The 21777-nt window shown below is 48.2% G+C and overlaps 1 protein-coding gene across 8 annotated transcripts in view; it reads right to left on the bottom strand.

Annotated features, from left to right (window-relative positions):
* Positions 1 to 21777, bottom strand: part of LOC127576420 (cytosolic purine 5'-nucleotidase) — an 82695-nt gene that overhangs the window by 50966 nt on the left and 9952 nt on the right. Inside the window, exons 1-3 of one of the 8 annotated variants that reach the window (XM_052026939.1) lie at positions 17313 to 17327; positions 2201 to 2307; positions 53 to 355 (exon numbers count right to left, since the gene is read on the bottom strand). Coding sequence is in view for 7 of the 8 variants with exons in the window: in XM_052026933.1 (XP_051882893.1) it covers positions 2201 to 2307; positions 14497 to 14505 (116 nt within the window). In the remaining variant the exon portion in view is untranslated. The other 7 variants (XM_052026936.1, XM_052026935.1, XM_052026937.1 and 4 more) reach the window with 7 other exon arrangements.

The raw sequence follows: 21777 nt of genomic DNA, 5'->3' as shown, positions 1-21777 counted from the left end.
CACTGAGTAGAAATGCTTTTCTCCAGTGCCCTTTAATCCTTCCATTACGTACCTTCAATGCATATCCATAGTCCATAGATGAATGCGGAAACACAAGTGGATAAGGTGGTAAAGGCAGCATACTTGCCTTCATTGGTCAGGGCATTAAGTATAGGAGTTGGGAAGTCATGCTACAGTTGTCTAGAACTTTGGCCACATTTGGAGTGTTGAGTGCAGTTCTAGCTGTCACATAACAGGGAGATGTGGAGAGGGTGCAGAAGAGGTTCACCAGGATGTTGCCTGGATTGGAGTGTATTTACTAAAGGAGAGGTTTTACAAACTTGGATTGTTTTCTCCAGAGCGACAGAGGGGCAACCTGAGAGAAGAGTATAAAATGATGACAGGTACAGATAAGGCAGAGAGTCAAAAAATAAAACAAGATAACATAAGATATCTTTATCAGTCACATGTACATAGATACACAAAAGATGCGTTTCACTGTGTGTTGAGTGTTCTGGGGGCAGCCCGCAAGTGTCACCACGCTTCCGGCACCAACATAGCATGCCCACGTACATCTTTGGAATGTGGGAGGAAACCAGAGCACACGGAGAAAACCCACGCAGTCACGGGGAGAACGTACAAACTCCTCACAGACAGCAGTTGGAATTGAACCCAACTCGCTGGCACTATAATAGCGTTACGCTAACCGCAATCCCATTGCCAGGGTGGAAGTGTCAAATATCAGAGGGCATAGGTTTAAGGTGAGAGGGGAAATGTTTAAACGAGATTTGCGAAGTAAGTTTGTTTTTAAAATAAACAGAGTGGCAGGTGCCTGGAACGTACTATGAGGGAAGGTGGCAGAAGCAGATATGACAGCAACATTTAAGAGGCACATGTCCAGGCAGGGAATGGAGAAATATGGACCACATGCAGGCAAATCGGATTCGTTTATATTGGTGTCGTGGTTGGCGCAGAAATGGTGAGCCAAAGGACCAGTGCCTATCCACTGTTCTATCCACTAGATATTGTCTTGAAGCAAATTGGACGTTCCTATTCAATCTACGGTCACATCTATGAGCTAAACTCCATCAGAACCTGAAGTACAAACCACCCAGTGACTGACGTCAATCAGTAACAGTGAAACTGTACAGCTTGCCACCTCACCAAATGTTGAACCAGAAGCAAATCTTATACTGGTGCGCATGCACAATACTTTGGGAGCTGCCCAAGTCATGATCAGACTGACCACCTGTCCATTCACCTCGGGTTGTAGGGGTCAGAAATTACTTGGACAGGGGCATTATGACCTTTGTGTTATCTGGAGACCCATTATAAAATATTGCTAAAATAATAGTGCAGGTTCCCCCAGTAAGTTGGAGTGCAGCCTGAAACTGAACTGGATGGAAAGGATTTACCTATCAGCTGGGCTGACAGTTATTAATGAAGAAAATTTCAATCCAGGCTCACGGCAGGTCCCTTTCAACCCCTCAGATGGCTGCTTTTCCCCACAAAATTATCAGATTGTGTATCCTTGCCATTAAATACAGCACACGCTTCATCTGCATCAGCTACATTCCAGCACACCAACACAGAACCACCAGCAAGCCCAAGGACACCGCCTGCTCACACATGTGCACAAATCAACACATCTGTAGTACTTGGTGTACCTGCATCCCACAAATTGGTTTGCTCCTCTCCACCATCTCCTGCCAACCTTCCCCTCCCACCACCTGTCACCCTCACCTGCAGCCCACAATTCCCTCCCGTGATAATGTTTGGTCTCCAACTGGTCTCAAAAGATCCAGTAGAGTCATACAGCACAGAAACAGACCCTTCAGCACCCTCCACTCAAGAGTCTGTGCAAACCATCATCCACCCATTTACACTAATCCATTTTATTCTCCACACATTCCCATCAACTCCTCCATATTCTACTCCTCGCCTACACACTAGGGGCAACTTAGTGGCCAATTAATCTACCAACTGAACATTTTTGGGATGAGGAAGGAAACTGAAGCACCTGGAGGAAACCCACATAGTCACAGGGTGAACATACAAACTCCAGAAAGACACGAGGAGAGGTCAGGATTGAACCTGATTCCTTGATGGGGTTCCCCAAATTCCCAAGGCTTCCATCAGAGTTCCTCACCTATCCCACACATACCCCAAAGACCTGCCCCATTTGGCCCTCTCCCAAACAGAACAACGCAATATTACATACCGATGGTAAGCCTCACGCCGATACTTCTTCATGGTACTGCCATCCATCGCCCCAGATAGGTCGGCATTCAGCTTCTCACTCCATGAAGACATGTTTGCTTCAGTTATCTAAAGAGAAGGAAGAGCAGAAATCACGTCACCCAACAGCCTCAAGGATGAAAGGCTAGTTATCAAGCTTGGCTTTAGCGACTGGAAGAAGCAGTCAGCAACTCTATAAAGATCAATCCTGTACCAACAGTCCTTAAAGCTCAGCTCAATACCAAACACCACCTCTGCTTGCAGCAAAAATCAAACTACTGGAAGAACTCAGCAGGTCTTGATGCAGGGTTATGACCCGAAATGTCAACATTCCTTCTACCCCACCCTCGACCAGCTGAGTTCCTCCGGCAGTTTGCTTTTTGCTCCAGATTCCAGCATCTGCAGTCTCTTGTGCCTCCACCCACCTCTGCTTTGCTGAGAGGGAGAATGGTTATTCGCACTCTGTACACAGCCTGTCACATATCAATAACAGCAATATCATGCATTAGTCAGCTTTTATGGCACTGGTTACCTGTTCACAAGGTCAGAAACTGTTTACAAAACCTCATTCAAGCATCAATGCCATGAACTTAGGATAGGACCAAACACAGAAGATCCAAGTACAAGCTGTGGCTCATTTGTAGACAGCTGAGATTAACATGCATCTTTCATTTCTGGATTTCACTGAACCCTACATTACCACCAGTTTTGGGCCCCTTGTTGTTTCTTGGCTGCTGATTCTACATCTTGATTTTCTGAGCAAATCACTTTCTTCCTAATGCCTGTATCTCATCTTTAAATAACAGGGCTCCCCCGCCTCCTTTTTTCCATTTTGCTTGTCCCTTCTAAATGTTAATTATCCTAGAATATCTAATTCCCAGCCTTTTCAACCATTTCTTCATAATGATTATTAGATCATATCCACTTATTTCTATTTGAGTCATTAATTCATCTGCTATGAATGTGTTACATATACAGATAGAGCCTTTTTTTGGTGGAGATCGGATGTATTTGTTGGCTCCGTCCCTCCCTGGCACTCTGGTTATCTTACCATTTCACAACCATCATCTCTCTAACTTGCCAATTTTCCCCTCAAGAACCCCTGATCATTTAGCCATATCTAGAGCCTTAGTTATTTGATTCACTAAGACAAAGTTCCAAGTCCAATTCAAGTGAAGACTATCTCCCTATCCCCAATACTGGTGCCAGTGCCCCATGAAATGAAGCCCATTTCTCCCACACATCAACTCTCTGTATTGACTCCATACCTATTTGCATATGGGTCAGATGGTAATCCAGAGATTGCAGACACAAGAGACTGTAGATGCTGGAATCTGGAGGAACAAACAATCTGCTGGAGGAATTCAGCAGGTCAAGCAGCATCTGTGGATGGTGGGGTGGGGGGGGGGGGGGGAAGCAGAAAGAGGAGAGGAGATTTGTTGACAATTCAGGTCCTACTGCAGGGTTTCGACCTGAAACATCAAAAATTCCTTACCACAGATGCTGCTTGACCCACTGAGTTCCTCCAGCAGATTATTTGGTAATCCAGAGATTACCACCTTTGTGGTTCTGATTTTGATTTGGATACTGGCTGCTCATACTTCTTCAGCAGATCCTCCTCCTTGGTCGTGTCTATATTGCTGTTTCTCATATAGATCACAACAAATGGATTTTTCCCCTCACCAGCCCAAATAACCTTGGCAACACACAAACAACACAGCCCTCTGGACTCACAGTGACTGCAGAGAAGAGCCTCTAACCCACCCACCCCCCCACCACCTATACTGCTCCCCGTCACAAGTACATTCCTTTACAGATCCCAAACTTGAATGACCACTTGTACCACAATGCTATGTTCTCTCAACCCAGCTGCTCTCATACTGACAGATAACAGTCACCTCCGATACTACCTGCTCTCCCCCACAGTCACACCATTGTGTCCTTGACTGACCGGTTCTACAATATTTGACCTAAAGCATGCAATAACCTCCAGGAACAAAATGTCCAGTTGAAGTTCTGCGTTGTGTCACCATGGATCGTAATGTTTTATGTCACTCCCCATACAATATAGCTATGACACATCACCCATCCTGGCTATCTATCTTAATTTAATTTCTATAATTTATGTGATTCTTTAAATCTACACCCTTATCCTTACCTCTTCACACACCCAAGTCAACAATCCATAGATCAAAGCTCAGGGGGCACTAGGAGCCAGAGGTTCCACTCATTATGTCACTCCCCATATAATATAGCTATGACACATCACCCATCCTGGCTATCTATCTTAATTTAATTTCTATAATTTATGTGATTCTTTAAATCTACACCCTTATCCTTACCTCTTCACACACCCAAGTCAACAATCCATAGATCAAAGCTCAGGGGGCACTAGGAGCCAGAGGTTCCACTCATTGAGTCAGCTCACTGCTTTGAACTGCTCATCTGCTTACCTAATCACCTGGAGGCTAGTTGTTCACCAATGCACCCTACTTGGAATTCACAACACCTCACTCAAGGGTTAGGGGCCAATGTGCCATTTGGATGATCAGTGGTAGGATACCATGATGAAGACACATCTGACCTACTGCTTGATAGTGAGCAGCAGAAGCCAAAGGAGTCCATACAACACAATTCATTGTCGGAGCTAGGAGTGGCACCCACAACAGGAGAAATGGGGCTTGGAGTAATGCTTAAACTGTGTTACAATACTGGACCAAGTCAATAGAGGCAGGGCTAGCCGGATACCATACCTTCCCAGCTGTTCCGTTAGGCAGTGCAGCACAGGTTTAAGCCAAGAATTCACTAAGTCAGCTGCAGAAATCGCTGCAATGTCACAAAAACCCGAGGGCCATGGCAACTGTTAGATGGAAAGAGTCAGACCTGACTTATGGTTGCTATGGTCAAACAATCTAACGTTCACTTCTGGCCAACAGCCTCAGCAATATGGCTGGTCACTGTGGAATCACAGTGACCAAAGATCAGCTCATTCAGAACAAGAGCGAACAATGTTATCAACCAAAGCTTGCATTCAGGAGCCAAGAGAACCCAACGATCATATCAGCGGCACACAGTTGGGACTGAGTGGACAAGAACCTAGACAAGGTAAACGAGTAAATCTATTCCCACTGCTCAGTGACAGGGAATAACAACTTCAATCTCAACACCAAAATAACAAAGGATCTCAACAGGTAAACTATTTTCATTAAAAAAAAGTTGCACTGGGCTATTGGACCAGAGAACTTACTTAGTACTATCGTTAAGGTGGTGAACAAGGCATACGGCATGAATATCTTCATAGGTTGCAGCAAGAAATATAAAAGTTGGGACACTGCATTGCAACTTTACAAGATACTGGTTCCAGTCACTACACTAAAGGAAGTGGAGAGTGACAGAGGAGACTCACCAGGACGCTGCCTGGATTAATTGTGCAGAGAGATTGAATAGGTTAGTCTTGATCACCCTGGAGTGATGGAGGCTGAGGAGTGACCTGATATAATTAATTATTAGATATATATAAAAAAACTAAAAGGCATAGATATGATAGATGGAATCTTTCTCCCATGGTACGGATATTTAAAATAAGGGGGCATAGGCTTAAGGAGAGAGGAAGGAGCTTTAAACATGATTTAAGCAGTATTTTTTTTTTACACACACAGACAGTAATTGCTATCTAGAACTTGCTGCAGGAGGAGGTGGTGGAAGGAGTTACAATCACTACATAGAACAGTAGAGCACAGCACGGGCTCTTCACCCACGACGTTGTGCCGACCAATTTAAACCTCATCCACATTCTATCTCTCCCCCTCTCTACTTCACCTCCCATATCCCTCTATTTTTCTTTCATCCATATGCCTATCTAAGAGTCTCTTAAATGACCCTAACACCCTATCATATCAGCCCCTACCACCAACCACCCCCCCTCCCATAGTGCATTCCAGGCACCCACCACTCTCTAAAAAAAACCTACCTCTGACATCCCCCCTGAACTTTCCTCCATGCATCCTAAATGGGTGACCTCTAGTATTACCCATTACCACCCTGGGAAAAAGATGCTGGCTGTCCACTCTGTCTATGCCTCTCATAATCTCATACACATTTATCAAGTCTCCCCCATCCTCCGTCTCTCCAAGGAGAAAATCCCTAACTTGCTCAGGCTCTCCTCATAAGATGCGTTCTCCAATCCAAGCAGCATTCTTGTAAATCTCCTCTCCACCACTTCCATATCCTTCCTATAATGTGGTGGCCAGAACAATATTCCAGATGTGGTCTAACCAGGGTGTTAGAGAGCTGCAACAACACCTCTCTGCTCTTGAACTCAATCCCCCAGCTAATAAAGGCCAGCACACCATAGGCCTTTTTAACCACCCTATCAACTTGCGTGGCAACTTTGAGGGATCCATGTACTAGAACCCCAAGATCTCTCTGTTCCTCCACACTGCTAAGAATCCTGTCATTAACCATGTACTCTGCCTTCAAGTTAGATCTTCCAAAGTGTGGCACTTCACACTTCTCTGGATTGAACTCCATCTGCCACTTCTCGGCCCAGCTCTACATCCTGTCAATATCCCATTGCAACCTTCTGTACTATCCACTATACCACCAACCTTCGTGTTATCTGCAAACTTACCAACCCATCCTTCCACTTCTTCATCCAAGTAATTTACAAAAATCACAAAGACCAGGGGTCCCAGCACAGATCAGAATTCTCAAGCCAATTCCAAATCCACATAGCCAATTTTCCATGGATCCCATACCTCATGACCTTCTGGATGAGCCTACCATGAGGAACCTTGTCAAATGCCTTGCTAAATCCATATATACCACATCCACCGCTCTACCTTCATCAATCTGTCTTGTCACTTCCTCGAAAAACTCTATTAGACCCTTCACAAATCCATGTTGACTATCCCTTATGAGCATTTGGAGATGCATAGTCTTATAAATCTTGTCCAAGAATCCTCTCCTATAGCTTGCTCACCACTGATGCAAGACGAATTGGTCTATAATTCCCAGGATTATTCCTTTTACCTTTCTTGAACAATGGAACAACATTTGCCGTCCTCCAATCCTCCGGTACCACTCCTGTGGCCAGGGAGGACTCAAAGATCATTGTTAACACTCCAGCAATCTCTTCCCTCACTTCCTATAGTACCCTGGGGTATATCCTATCCAACCCCACGGACTTATCTATCCTAATGTTTTTTAGTAGCTCCATCACTGCTTCTTTATTAACCTCAACATGCTCCAACACACTTGCCTGTTCTACACTGACTTCCCCTCCCCCATCCAAGTTCCTCTCCTCAGTGAGCACTGAAGCAAACTATTCATTCAGAACCTGCCTACCTCCTTCGCTTCCAGACACATTTTCCCCCCTTATCCCTGAGCAGTCCTGCCCTTACATTGAAGAGACATTTAGGCAGGCACTTAAACAGGCATGGCAAAGAAGGAATCAGACCTAGTGAGGGCATATGGGATTAGTGTAGATGGGCAAAAAAGTCAGCATGGACCTGATAGGCTGTACAGACCCTACAACTCTGGATTTTACTCTAGTAGAGAGCATGCTGAGCAGAAAGGAAGATAGATCTTTATAATTATGAATGGGTTTGGATGTGCAAAAATGCAGAGAGACTGTTGCATACAAAGGGGAAAGCTAAAATTAATGGTTATAAATATAACAGTTGCTAAAAAAAATCCAGTCAGGAATTCAGGAAAAACTTGAGGTAGTGGTGAGAATGTGAAACTCATTCCCACAGGGAAGTAACTGGAGTGAACAGCAGCAATGCGTTTATGCGGAAGCTGAATAAACCCAAGAGACATGTGCCTTCTCCAGACATACATCACTGTTCCGTTCCTGGCCTCCTGCACATTCCCAAATGTAATCACTGCATCACTGGTGGATGTGCCCTCAGATGCTGAGGGGCTCCCTAGAGTTCCCTCCCTAACATCTTGGCCTCCCCTCTTTAGTATATTTATTCAAGTCTATCTTTTTGACCAAACTCAGTCACCTGATGCAATATACCCTCGTGACTTAGCTGTCAAAATTTGTTTGCTAACTCTCCTACGAAGGACCTTGAGATATTTTATAATTTAAAAGTTGCTTTATCCATGAAAGTTGCAATTGTTGACAGCTAGAGGAAGAGGTGTGCATGGAGCATAAATGAAACTGTGATCCCATTGGGCCAAATCTAAATTTGTTTGAAGAAAAACATGTTACAAAAGCAGACACTAATTGGAAGTTGTTTTAGAGAGAATGCAGGTGATGGCCAACAAATTCTTATAACACAGAAATATCAGGTCAGGCTAATATTATATGCCTCAATATTTCTGATACCTACCAACAAACCTTTCACCAGGCACTTGCAAACCTCTCGAAGGTACTGATTCAACGCAGGTTAGATACAAAGCCAGCTCAACACTGTCCTATCAAACACCAGGAGGGCAGGGACAGCATGGGTCGTACACACTGGAAAGTACACAAGAAAGGTTTTGTAGTGCCTGTTTTTATGATTTTTGATGTGCAGGCAGGTAAAAGCTCTACAGTTGAAAGCAGCAGCACTCTGAAAAGCAAAGTAAAAGCTGCCTCAGGAGTAATGACCTGATCCAGAAATCTCTTGAAAACATATACGCTTTGGTCATAGGATTAAAGTTATCAGAGCCACTGAATAGCAATTGGAAAACCAAATGTTTTCCCTGTTTAAAAGAAAAAGCAGCTGAGCTCAACAGACTGATATTGCACCTATTTCAAACCCCAATTGTTGGTCAATTTGTCGAACAGCAGTAACTGATCATAATAGACTATGTGCCCCTGTACTGGGGAGGAAATCAGGTTGGGTTCACAAAGAATCAACAGAACATGGAGTCAGGCCCTTCAGCCCATTTATTCCACACTGGGTCTTTGTAAGAGCAACCCAGCTTGCCCCTCTTCCCCAAATTCCAACCACAGAAACAGGTAAGATTATGAGGCAAGTAATCAAAATCTTTCTCCCATGACAAGGATACAAAAACAAGAGGGCATAGGTTTTAGGTGAGAGGAAGGATTTTTAAAGAGGATCTGAGGGCTGTTTTTTTTCTACACAATAGAGTGTGGGTGATATCTGAAACACACTGCCAAAGGAATTGATGGAATCAGATGCAATTATTATATTTAAGATGCATATAGACAGACACTTAAATAGGAAAGGTACTGAAGGATACGTTCCTAATGCAGGCAAATGGGATTCATGTAAATGGGCAAAAAGGTTAGTATGGGCATGGTGGGCTGAAGGGCCTATTTCTGTACTTTACAGCTCTTTGACTCATAACCCTGCAAATTCTCTCTTCAGTTACATATCCAGCTCTTCAGAAAGCCACAGTTGAATCTGTCTCTCTTACAAACCTTCCAGCGTAATAGTTTTGTATCATTATCAGATTTGAATATTGTGCCCTGTACACTTAAGTCAAATCATGAATGTGCAGTAAGAAAAGCAGTGGTCCTGTTACCAGCTCCAGGAACTCCACTGCACCCTTCCCTCCAATCCAATAAACAACCTTTCACTCTTATTGTTTTCTGTTACATGGCCAGTTTTCTGTACATGACACTGAAGCCCGTTCTATTCCAGAGCTTTCAATCTACCTGGCACCTTTTCAACTTGCAGTTTCAAAATGAGAGTGCAACCCTCGGTTGCATCACAAGATGTTAAAAAGATGGGTTGCTACCACAGCGGACTGGAAAATTTACTATTGGGTCATGTGGTGAACCATTCAGGCAGGCACGGTAGTGTAGCGGTGAGCATAACGCTATTACAGCTCCAGCAACCCAGGTTCAATTCCGGCCACCGTTTGTAAGGAGTTTGTACATTCTCCCCGTGTCAGCGTGGGTTTCCTCCGGGTGCTCCGGTTTCCTCCCACATTCCAAAGACGTATGGGTTAGGAAGTTGTGGGCATGCTATGTTAGCGCTGGAAGCGTGGCGACGCTTGTGGGCTGCCCCCAGAACACTCTACGCAAAAGATGCATTTCACTGTGTTTCGATGTGCATGTGACTAATAAAGATCTTATCTTAAAAAGTATGAATGCCACTGTAAGTCATATATACCATAAAATAGATATTCCCATCACCAACATTGTGCGTTAACTTTAAAAAAACTCCAACTTCTTTTAGATACAATTTGCCATTAACAAATCCATGCTAACATTCTCTAATCAATTCAACTTGTCCAAGTGCCTGTTAATCCTTTCCCTGATTATTGTTTCTAAAATGGTCCCAAGCACCAAAGATAGTTGATCATTATGGAACACTCAAAAGCAGTGGCATGAATGGAGTAGACTGTTCCCACCTCCCCACCCCACCTAAACCCCCCCCCCCCACAATAGCTCATTGTCATTCACTGTCTGTGCAAAGTTAATCCAGCTGTTTTCAGGAGGTGAAGAGGTTAATGATAACTCATAGTTCAAAAATAGTTATTAGTTCTTTCCCCCCTCCCTACCCCCCGCCCCGCATCTCATACTTCCTAAAAATAGACATCCAAAAAAAACAAGGAAAGCACTGTTGCATTTCAAAGGCTTGCAATCTGGATCATGAAATTCCAGCTCTCCAATCACAAGGACATTGGCAGTGATCTCAATGACAAAGGAAGACAAGTACAGATCAGCCCTTGTGAATGGAGGGAGAACTAACATGAGTAATGTCTGCAAATCTTTCCAAGTTTCATCTACCCCTATCACCCCATAGCTTCCTACATAGCTCATTGCTTACTGCCTAGAACATGCAGACCATTCACTGACCAGTTCCCAGAATCCCCACAAGGTCATTCTGAGGTAGCAAGTCAGCCATCCACGTTAAACATTTCTGTCATAGAGGCAGAGATGATAAACAGCGCACCAGCTTGCTCTCACCCATTTTAGACAAGTGCACAATGTCAAAACAACTCCTTGGATTCAAAAGTAGGTAACTCCTCCTCTGTAGGAGCCAAGGTCAGTTGCTGACTAACCAGGAAAGAATTATTGGATGGGGAGGACAAAGGGCAGAGTAAAAGTCATCTATTTATTGACCTCTAATGTTCTCTTAAACCTGCAACAGTTTTGATACTACTAGGGCTTCCTTGGTCCACTTCAGGGGGGGCAATTAAAAGTTACCATGTTCATGTGGGAATGGAGTCACATGCAAAGTCAGACTAGGAAGGAGTAACAGCTTTGGAGACACAAGAGACTGCAGATGCTGGAATCTGGAGAAAAAATAAACTACTGGAAGAACTCATCGTCTCAAGCAGCACCTATGGAGGTAAAGGGATGGTCGACATTTCGGACCAGGACCCTGAATCAGGACTAAGAGTGTAGAAGGAAGATAGCCAGCATTAAGAGGTGGAGGGGTAGGACAAAGGTTGGTAGCTGATAGATGGAACCAGTTGAGGTGGGGGTGGTGGGGAGAAGAGCAGGGGAAATGATGGGCAGACAGAATCAGCTGGGGGACAGAGAGAGGGAAGTATTGAGACAGAGCCTGGTAGATAATAGGAAGAAACTGATGGGGGAGGGGAGGATTAGGCAGATGGAACCAGACAGGGAAGCGGAGATACAGGTAGGTGATAGGTGGAACCAAATGCGGGAGAGATGATGGAGAGATGATGGACGATGGAGGTGGGGGAGGGGATAGGAAAGGTGAACCCAGGAAGTAAAAGTATGTGGTAACGGGTAGATGGAACCAGGTGGGGGAGAGTAAGAGTCTTGGTAAGGGTGAGGGTGAACAAAGAAAGGAACAATGGGGGTGTGGATTCAAATCCAATGTTTGTACCATTGGGTGGCAGGCTACCCAAGCAGAATACTAGTTGTTCTTCTAGTTTCCTTTTGGCCTCACTGTGGCGGTGGATGAGGCAGAGGACAGACAGGTCAGGGTGGGAATGAGAAGGGAAATTAATGACATGCAACCGGAACCTTAAGATGGCCAATGTGGACAGAGCACAGGCGCTTTGCAAAACAGTCACCTAGTCTATGCTTGGACTCGCCAAAATGGAGGAGGCCACATCTCGAGCACCGAATACAGTGGACCAGGCAGCATTCCTTCCCTGAAGGACATTACTTGACAATGTGACAGCTTCACTGTCACTTTTACTGAGATTTTTTAAAATTAATTCAGAATCTACGTTGGTGAGTTCAGAATTCCTGTTTTCTAGATAGGTTTGTTCAGGCACCCGAATAACCATTCTAGGAACAGAACCATGGACCCACCTGCCACTACCTCCCCTCCCTTACCCTCGGGTGGTGTTGGGAACAGAAGGACATTAACACAGCTCTAGATACTTACAGCATTCAGCAATGATGTAGTTTATTTGCTCCACTTCACTATCACCATTTATGATCCTTCAGTTCAAAATCAATAAAATCTGGTGCACCCTGTAACAATGCCTAATGTGACTCATTCTTTCTGGCTCTTTCATTACTATCTTTGCAATGTTAATTACCCCATCGCATCATGACACAATGTTTATGATGTTCTAATGTAAAATGCTCAGTAATCTGCACTGCTCTCTGTATAGTACACTACTTACAACTCTCACACGTCATTAGCTGTCTCTGCTATATGCCAAAGGCAGCAGCGCACTGCAGCAGTACGACCTACCTTCCTGATACACTGGGCCAAAGTACACATACTTGTATCGAACAGCCCAGCTAAAAACTCTGCAATGCAGATCCATAACTATGGCTCAGGAACAAGAAACTAACTCAGTGGGACTGCTCTCTGATGCATCCCCTTTCTGGGAATGTGCCTGTGATAAGCCTTTAGGATTAGACTTTCACAGCATGTGAAATAACAGACAAAATGTATTTTGAGGACATTCAAACACTTCCCAATAACTCCGCTTTAATCAAAGCCAAGACAAGATGCGTAAAATATTCCTGATCCTCAAATCAAAACTTCTCTGGTTCCGACACTGAAGAAAAACTGAGTCAACTCACTGAGGTTCACATTGAGCATCAAGAGATAAACAGAACAAAATGTTTCAGGTTGGTGACCTTTCACATGCTGAGACTTTCAGCATTTTCTGCTTCTAATTTCAGGGCTTTCCATCTTGCACATCTCAGTACCACACAAAGCTGTGCAAATCCACCCAAGCTATTATCATTTTAATTATCTATTTTAAAAATGAATGCTCAGAGAGTGAGTATCACCAAGGCAGGCAGTGCCCATTGCTCACTGCCCCCGCGGTGGTGGTGATAATAACCAAGCGTCTTGCTGGGAAGTTAAGAGTGGTTAACAGAATGGGCCAGACTTAGTAAAGGACACACAGGTCCTTTCCAGAAGAATATTGTGACAATCTAACTGTTTCAGGGTCACATCTACTTTTTATTTCAAAATTTTTCAACTTCTCACCCACCACGGCAAGGTTGAAATGCAGTAACAGAACCATTGCCTAACGGTGCCTATATTTGTCTCCTCAATACACAACTTTAGTCAACAAAACATCATGACTAAAACTGAAGTGTAACCCAGAGTGTTTTGTCACCTCTCCTGAACCCCAACTGTGCATCAACGGAACCAGTAACCACATCACCCAATCCAAGATTTGGGATCAAAAACTGAAACAGATTCCAATTACTTCAAATGTCTGAGAATCTATCCCCACAGCAAATTAGTAAAGATATTTCAACCAGTTAAACTGGCAGCAGCTTAGTTATGTGTGGGTAACAGTGATGGCAAATCACCCACCCTCCTTTCTGCTGACCTGCCCCTTTTCTCTGCTAAGGTTCATGCCGGGACACCAACCCTTTTCCTTGGCCTGCCACATACAAAACAGCAAGGCAGACAGGCTTCTGAAAGGAGCAGAAACATCCCATTTGCCAGGAGAGGGATTTCAATGTGTGTAAAGGGAAGGGAGAAAACTACAGAGGGTCCAGGGAGGTAGGTGGGTGCGTGGGTGGGTGGGTGGGTGGGGGGGGGGAGGCTCTGCATAAAGTCGGGCAGAGTTGGTGATCTGGATGACAGGAGAATCTGGGTGGAGGGGAGCTGAGCTACAGCAGAGATCAGGGCAGGGGATAGCAGGGTATCCAGTAGGTCTAAGGAGACAGGAAATCTGGGGAATGAACATAGAACACTACAGCACAGTACAGGCCCTTCGGCCCACGATGTTGTGCCAACATTTTATCCTGCTCTAAGATCTATCTAACCCTTCCCTCCCACATAGCCCTCCATTTCTCTATCATTCATGTGCCTATCTAAGAGTCTCTTATATATCCCTAATACATCTGCCCCCACAACCTCTGCCGGTAGTGCGTTCCACGCGCCCACTCTGTGCAAAAAAACTTACCTCTGACATTCGCCTTATACTTTCCTTCAATCACCTTAAAATTGGGCCCCCTCATGTTAGCCATTGTAGCCCTGGGAAAAAGTCTCTGACTGTCCACTCCAGCTATGCCTCTTATTCATCTTGTACACCTCTATCAAGTCACCTCTCATCCTCCAAAGAGGAAAGCCCCAGCATACTCAACCTCCCTGGGAGGGAGGAATGGGGGGCTGTAGGTAAATCAGTGGGAAATCCTAAGGGAGAAGGAATGCAGGGGAACAGAGGCCCCTCTGGGAACAGGGGAACAAAGAGCAGAAGTAGATCAGGAGAGTTAGGGAAAAGGAAGTCAAAGTGAAGTTAATTGTTATGTGCTCAAGTACATGTATGCACGGGACAGTGAAGAACTTATTTACAGGAGCATCACAGGCGCAAAAAAAGTGGAAGAATTGGGAGGGGACAGCAGGGCCTGTGAGGAGAGGGAAATCACTGTGAGGGGTTTGGGGGAGGGTAGCAGGGAAAAGAGGTGGATCAAGGAGAGGGGAAAGAAAAGCAACAGGGAATCAGGAAGCCATAGAGTCCTGAGAGGAAAGGGATTGAGATAGTGGGGGGAACCAGGGAGGATTGCAGGGATCCAGCAGAAAGGGTTCGGGGGGGGGGGGTGGCGGGATGGGGAGTGGAGTGGGTGGGGGCTGAGGGGAGGGGGTTCGGGGAGCAGGAGATCAGAGGAATGGGGAGCAAGGAGTGGGGAGAACAGAAAGTGGGAAGCGTCGGGGTGGTGAGGGGATCGGTGAGCAGGGAGGGGGAGATGGGACAGAGATGAGAGGGGCCCCAGGGGGGCTGAAGGGGGCCTCGGGGAGGTTGATTAAGGGGGGCCTCAGTGAGGGGGGGGGGTAAGGGGGACCCCAGGGAGGCGGGGTAAGGAGGGGCCAGGGAGTGGGGCCCCAGGGAGGGAGTGAGAGGGGAGGCCCAGAGAGGTGGCCCGGGGGGAGGTAAGGGGGGCCCCGGGGAGGGGTGAGGGGGTGGGCCCCGGGGAGGGGAATAAAGGGGGAGCACCAGGGATGGGGTAAAGGGGGGCCCAGGGGGGCCCTGGGGAAGGGGGGGGCCCGGAGAGGGGGCTACCAGGGAGGGGATGAGGGGTGGATCCCCGGGGAGAGGGATAAAGGGGGGCCCGGGGAGGGGAGGGGGTGAGGGGGGGCCCCGGGGAGTAGGGGGGTGAGGGGGGGGGCCCGGGGAGTGGAGGGGGTGAGGGGGGGGCCCCGGGGAGTGGAGGGGGTGAGGGGGGGGGCCCCGGGGAGTGGAGGGGGTGAGGGGGGGGGCCCCGGGGAGTGGAGGGGGAGGGGGGTGAGGGGGGGTGAGGGCAGGCCCCGGGGAGTGGGGGGGGGCCGGGGAGGGGTGATCCCCGGGGAGGGGGATAAGGGGGGGACCGGAGGGTGGGTCCAGGGAGGGGGTGAGGGGGGGGCCCGGGGAGGGGAGGGGGTGAGGGGGGGGGCCCGGGGAGGGGAGGGGGTGAGGGGGGGGCCCGGGAGGGGGTGAGGGTGAGCCCCGGGGAGTGGAGGGGGTGAGGGGGGGCCCGGGGAGGGGGTGAGGGGGGGCCCCGGGGAGTGGAGGGGGTGAGGGGGGGCCCCGGAGAGTGGGGGGGGGCCGGGGAGGGTGGGTCCAGGGAGGGGGTAAGGGGGGCCCGGGGAGGGGGTAAGGGGGGGCCCCGGAGAGTGGGGGGGGGCCGGGGAGGGTGGGTCCAGGGAGGGGGTAAGGGGGGCCCGGGGAGGGGGTAAGGGGGGCCCGGGGAGGGGGTGAGGGGGGGCCCCGGAGAGTGGGGGGGGGGCCGGGGAGGAGTGAGCCCCGGGGAGGGGGATAAGGGGGGCCCCGGGGAGTGGGGGGGGGGCCGGGGTGGAGTGAGCCCCGGGGAGGGGGTGAGGGGGGGCCCCGGGGAGTGGGGGGGGGCTGGGGAGGGGTGAGCCCTGGGGAGGGGGATAAGGGGGGCCCCGGAGAGTGGGGGGGGCCGGGGAGGAGTGAGCCCCGGGGAGGGGGATAAGGGGGGCCCCGGGGAGTGGGGGGGGGCCGGGGTGGAGTGAGCCCCGGGGAGGGGGTGAGGGGGGGCCCCGGGGAGTGGGGGGGGGGCTGGGGAGGGGTGAGCCCTGGGGAGGGGGATAAGGGGGGCCCCGGAGGGTGGGTCCGGGGAGGGGGTGAGGGGGGGGCCCCGGGGAGTGGAGGGGGTGAGGGGGGGCCCCGGAGAGTGGGGGGGGGCCGGGGAGGGTGGGTCCAGGGAGGGGGTAAGGGGGGCCCGGGGAGGGGGTAAGGGGGGCCCGGGGAGGGGGTGAGGGGGGGCCCCGGAGAGTGGGGGGGGGCCGGGGAGGAGTGAGCCCCGGGGAGGGGGTGAGGGGGGGCCCCGGGGAGTGGGGGGGGGCTGGGGAGGGGTGAGCCCTGGGGAGCGGGATAAGGGGGGCCCCGGAGGGTGGGTCCGGGGAGGGGGTGAGGGGGGGACTGGGGAGGGGTTAGGGGAGTGAGGGGAGGCCGAGACCAACACCTGCTCAATGTACCTGTGACGGGGCCAGGCAGCGGAGCAACGGCTGAGGGGACCGGAGCTCCCGGGCGGCCCGCGGCCCCCGATCCGGCGGGGGAGGGAGGTCGAGCCCGGTCCGGAGGCGGCGGCCCCGGGCTGCGGGCAAACGCGCGCCAACCCCGCAACCGAACAGCGCGCAGGCGCCAACCGCCGCCGCCGATGACCCATCACCCTGACAACCGCCGTTACCCAGTGACCCATCACCCTGACAACCCCCGTTACCCAGTGACCCATCACCCTGACAACCCCCGTCACCCGAACACCCACTTCCCCAACTCACCCGCTCCGAACTGCGGCGCGCCAACTGATTGAACTCACTGCGCACGCGCGGCACCACCGGTGACGTCACCGCTCCGACCTGGAGCCTGCCGTTAAAGGGGCAGGCACCCCATCCGCGGCCGAGCGCCTTAAAGGGGCAGGCACTGTTCTTTATGTGTTATGTAGTTATAATAAAGAACTACAGTTCCCAGCAGGCAATGCAAGGTGTCACATGGGGGAACAGGAAGTGGCTGTAAAAAGGGAGGGAAAGCAAGCCAGGCTGGTGTTGGTTGGTGACATGTTCAGGTGTGAAACCCAGGCGACGTTGTGTCTTGACGAAGAACAAACCGAACAGTGTCAGAGGTTGGAGTGAGGTCTGAACAGGGGGAGTAGATGAATACTGGGTGCAATTGAGAAAGGGACTCAGTACGAAAGAAAAGCTGTAAACAGATGGAGAGAGAGCCGGCCGGCCGGCGTGGCGAGGGGGCACGCTGTTCCTGAAGCTCAGCACTCACCGGATTTGCCGAGAGAGATTCAGGTGAGAGGCCGGGAGTTCCCATTATGCATAAGCTAAGTCCTCCAACCCCTCTGCAGTTTACTGGCAATCTAACCGATAATTGGAAACGCTTCAAACAGTGATTCAACGTGTATTCAGATGCTAGTGGAGCAGGAGGGGACAATGAAAAATTGAAAGCGTCTGTTTTTCTGCACGTGATTGGCGAAGATGCTTTGGACATCGACAACAGCTTTCAAATTGATGAGACAGCTTTGGATTTGGGCACTTTGATGAAAAAATTTGAGGAGTATTTTATCCCAGGTAAAAACATCACATTTGAGAGATATTTTTTCCTGAGACCAGAAACAAGGTGTTAGCTTCAACGAATACTTAGCTGAGCTTCACACACTGAGGAAGTATTGTGAATTTGGAGATTTGAGAAACTCACGAGTTAAAGACAGAATAGTTTGTGGAATTCCAGATAATGGACTCAGAGAAAGACTGTTGTGTGAAAAAGATTTGACCCTGGAAAAAGCGGTGAATATGTGTAGGTCAGCAGAAACCACATGAGCACAAGCTAAGGAGCTGCGCAGGGCAGACACAACAGTGCATGCTGTGAAAACAGAGAAGCAGCACACAAGGCATTTCCAAAAGCAACAGCAAAACAAAGAGGAAGGCTCAAGCAGCAAATGCAGCAGATGTGGAGGTAAACACATTCCAAAGATGGGTCCTGCTTATGGGAAGTCCTGCAATTGCTGTGGGAAGAAGAATCACTTTGCAAGGTGCTGCAAAGCTGGGGCTAACAAGAGAAAGGTGCACACAGTTGATGAGGAAATGGAGGAATTCTTCATGGATTCTGTACAGATTGTGGCTGCTGGTAAAACAGAATGGATTGTTCCAGTAACTGTGAATGAGACAGTAATTCCATTCAAGCTTGACACCGGAGCTCAGGTGAATCTGTTGTCCATGGATGATTATAAGACTCTCACAGTAAAGAGTAAGATTTACCCTGTGAAGTTAAAAGTGACAGGCTACACTGGAGAGAAAGTTCCAATAAAAGGGGGCTATATGGTGACCTTTAAGCACAAGGGGTAGACAATAGACAATAGGAGCAGAAGTAGACCATTCGGTCCTTCGAGTCTGCACCGCCATTTTGAGATCATGGCTGATCCTCAACAATCAATATCCTGTTCCTGCCTTGTCCCCATATCCCTTGATTCCCCTATCTATAAGAAACCTATCTGGCTCCTTCTTGAAAGTGCCCAAAGAATTGGCCTCCACTGCCCTCTGAGGCAGTGCATTCCACAAATTCACAACCCTCTGGGAGAAGAAGTTTTTCCTCACCTCTGTCCTAAATGGCCTAGCCCTTATTCTTAAATCATGCCCCCTGGTCCTGGACTTCCCCAACATCTGGAACATATTTCCTGTCTCTATCTTGTCCAATCCCTTAATAATCCTGTATGTTTCAATCCGATCCCCTCTCAATCTTCTCAATTCCAGCGTGTACAATCCCAGTCTCTCCAACCTCTCAGCATAAGACAGTCCCGACATCCCCGGAATTAACCTCGTAAACCTACGCTGCGCGCCCTCTATAGCCAGGATATCCTTCCTTAACCCTGGAGACCAAAACTGTACACAATACTCCAGGAGTGGTCTCACCAGGGCCCTGTACAAATGCAAAAGAATCTCTTTGCTTTTGTATTCAATTCCCCTTATAATACAGGCCAACATTCCATTAGCCTTCATCACTGCCTGCTGCACTTGCTCATTCACTTTCAGTGACTGATGAACAAGGACTCCTAGATCCCTTTGTATTTCCCCCTTACCTAACTCCACACCATTCAGATAATAATCTGCCTTCCTGTTCCTGCTCCCAAAGTGGAGAACCTCACACTTATCCACATTAAACTTCATCTGCCAAGTATCTGCCCACTTACCCAACCTATCCAAATCACCTTGAATTCTCCTAACTTCCTCTACACATGTCGCACTGCCACCCAACTTTGTATCATCAGCAAACTTGCTAATGTTATTCACAATGCCTTCATCTAAATCATCAACATAGATCGTAAACAGCTGCAGTCCCAGCACCGAGCCCTGTGGCACCCCACTAGTCATGGCCTGCCATTCTGAGAAACATCCATTCATCCCTATCCTTTGTTTCCTATCCGCCAACCAGTTTTCTATCCATGTTAATACCCACGCCCCCCCAATTCCATGAGCCCTAATTTTACCCACCAATCTCCTGTGCGGCACTTTATCAAATGCCTTCTGAAAGTCGAGGTATACAACATCCACTGAATCTCCCTCGTCTATTTTCCTGGTTACACCCTCAAAAAACTCCAGTAGATTAGTCAAGCATGATTTGCCCTAGCACTTAAAATCACAGCTACTGATTGTAGAAAAGAGAGTACAGCCAATTTTAGGTCTGAGTACATGTGAAAAGCTCGACCTAGTGAAAAGAGTTTTCATAGTAGCTTCACATACCAAAGATGACCACACAACACTCATGGAAGAGTATGCAGATGTCTTTGAGGGGCTCGGATGCTTACCTGGTGTACACAAAATTCACATAGATGAGGCAGTGGCTCCAGTTGTCCATGCATGCAGGAAAGTTCCGTTTCAACTTAGAGATAAACTTAAACAAGAACTAGCACGCATGGAACTGATGAATGTCATACAGAAAATTGAAGAACCAACAGATTGCGTGAGTTCACTGGTCATCGTGCAAAAGAAAAATGGAGCATTGTGGATATGTCTGGACCCAAGAGATCTCAATAACGCCATCAAGAGAGAGCATTTTAAATTGCCAACACGGGAGGAAATCATGTCCCGGTTTTCAGATGCCAAATGGTTTAGCAAGCTCGACGCATCATCTGGGTTTTGGTAGATGAAGCTTGATGAGGCAAGTTCAAGACTGTGTACTTTTCATACACCACAGGGAAGATATCACTATCTTCGGCTGCCATATGGGATCCTGTCCGCACCAGAAGTCTACCATAAAACCATCTGCGTGATCTTTGAGGGCATACCTTGTGTCAAGACCATGAAGGATGACATCATTGTCTGGGGGTCCACCAAGGAGGAACATGATACTCGACTGAGGCAAGTGCTTGACGTGACAAGGAATGTCAATTTGAAATTAAATAAAGAGAAATGTGAGTTTGGTGTGAAGACACTGATCTTCATAGGAGATGTCATATCTGAAGAGGGAGTGAAGCCTGACCCAAAAAAGACATCAGCCATTGAAAACATGGAGAGGCCCCAAAACAAAGAGGAGGTGAGACGTTTCTTAGGGATGGTGACTGACCTGGCTAAGTTCATCCCTCAACTGTCAACAGCGTCAGCACCACTTAGGTTACCCCTTGAGCAACAAAATGAATGGATTTGGTCTCATGAGCAAGAAGAGTGTTTCCAGACATTGAAAAGGGTCCTAACCGAAGAGCCCGTGTTGAAGTTTTATGATCTGGAAAGGTGTATCTGGATATCAGCTGATGAATCCCAGCACGGCCTTGGATCAGTACTACTGCAGCAACATGATGGCACATGGCAACCTGTGGCCTGTGCATCAAGGGCTTTAACAAGTGCAGAAGCCAACTATGCACAGATAGAGAAAGAGCTTCTCGCCACTACATATGCATGTGAAAGGTTCCATCAGTACATCTATGGGCAAGCTATTGAAGTGGAGACAGACCATAAACCATTGGTCTCAATTATGTCCAAACCACTGAATGACTGTCCCATGAGGATACAGCGCATGTTGATAAGGCTGCAGAAGTATGATGTGAAGATGATCTACACACCGGGAAAATATATGTTTGCTGCTGGTGCTCTGTCTCGAGCAGTCGACAAGACAGAAAAGAGAGACCAACAGGTTAATGCAGATATACAGGCCGATGTTGACATGATTGTCACCTCTCTTCCAGTATCTCCGGATAGAACAGAGCAGATTAGGAAAGCAGCAGATGCAGATGAAACAATGAAAGTACTC

Source organism: Pristis pectinata, chromosome 12 (assembly GCF_009764475.1).
Source record: "Pristis pectinata isolate sPriPec2 chromosome 12, sPriPec2.1.pri, whole genome shotgun sequence".
Lineage (NCBI taxonomy): Eukaryota > Metazoa > Chordata > Chondrichthyes > Rhinopristiformes > Pristidae > Pristis > Pristis pectinata.
This window is presented reverse-complemented; position numbering and strand designations above follow the sequence as displayed.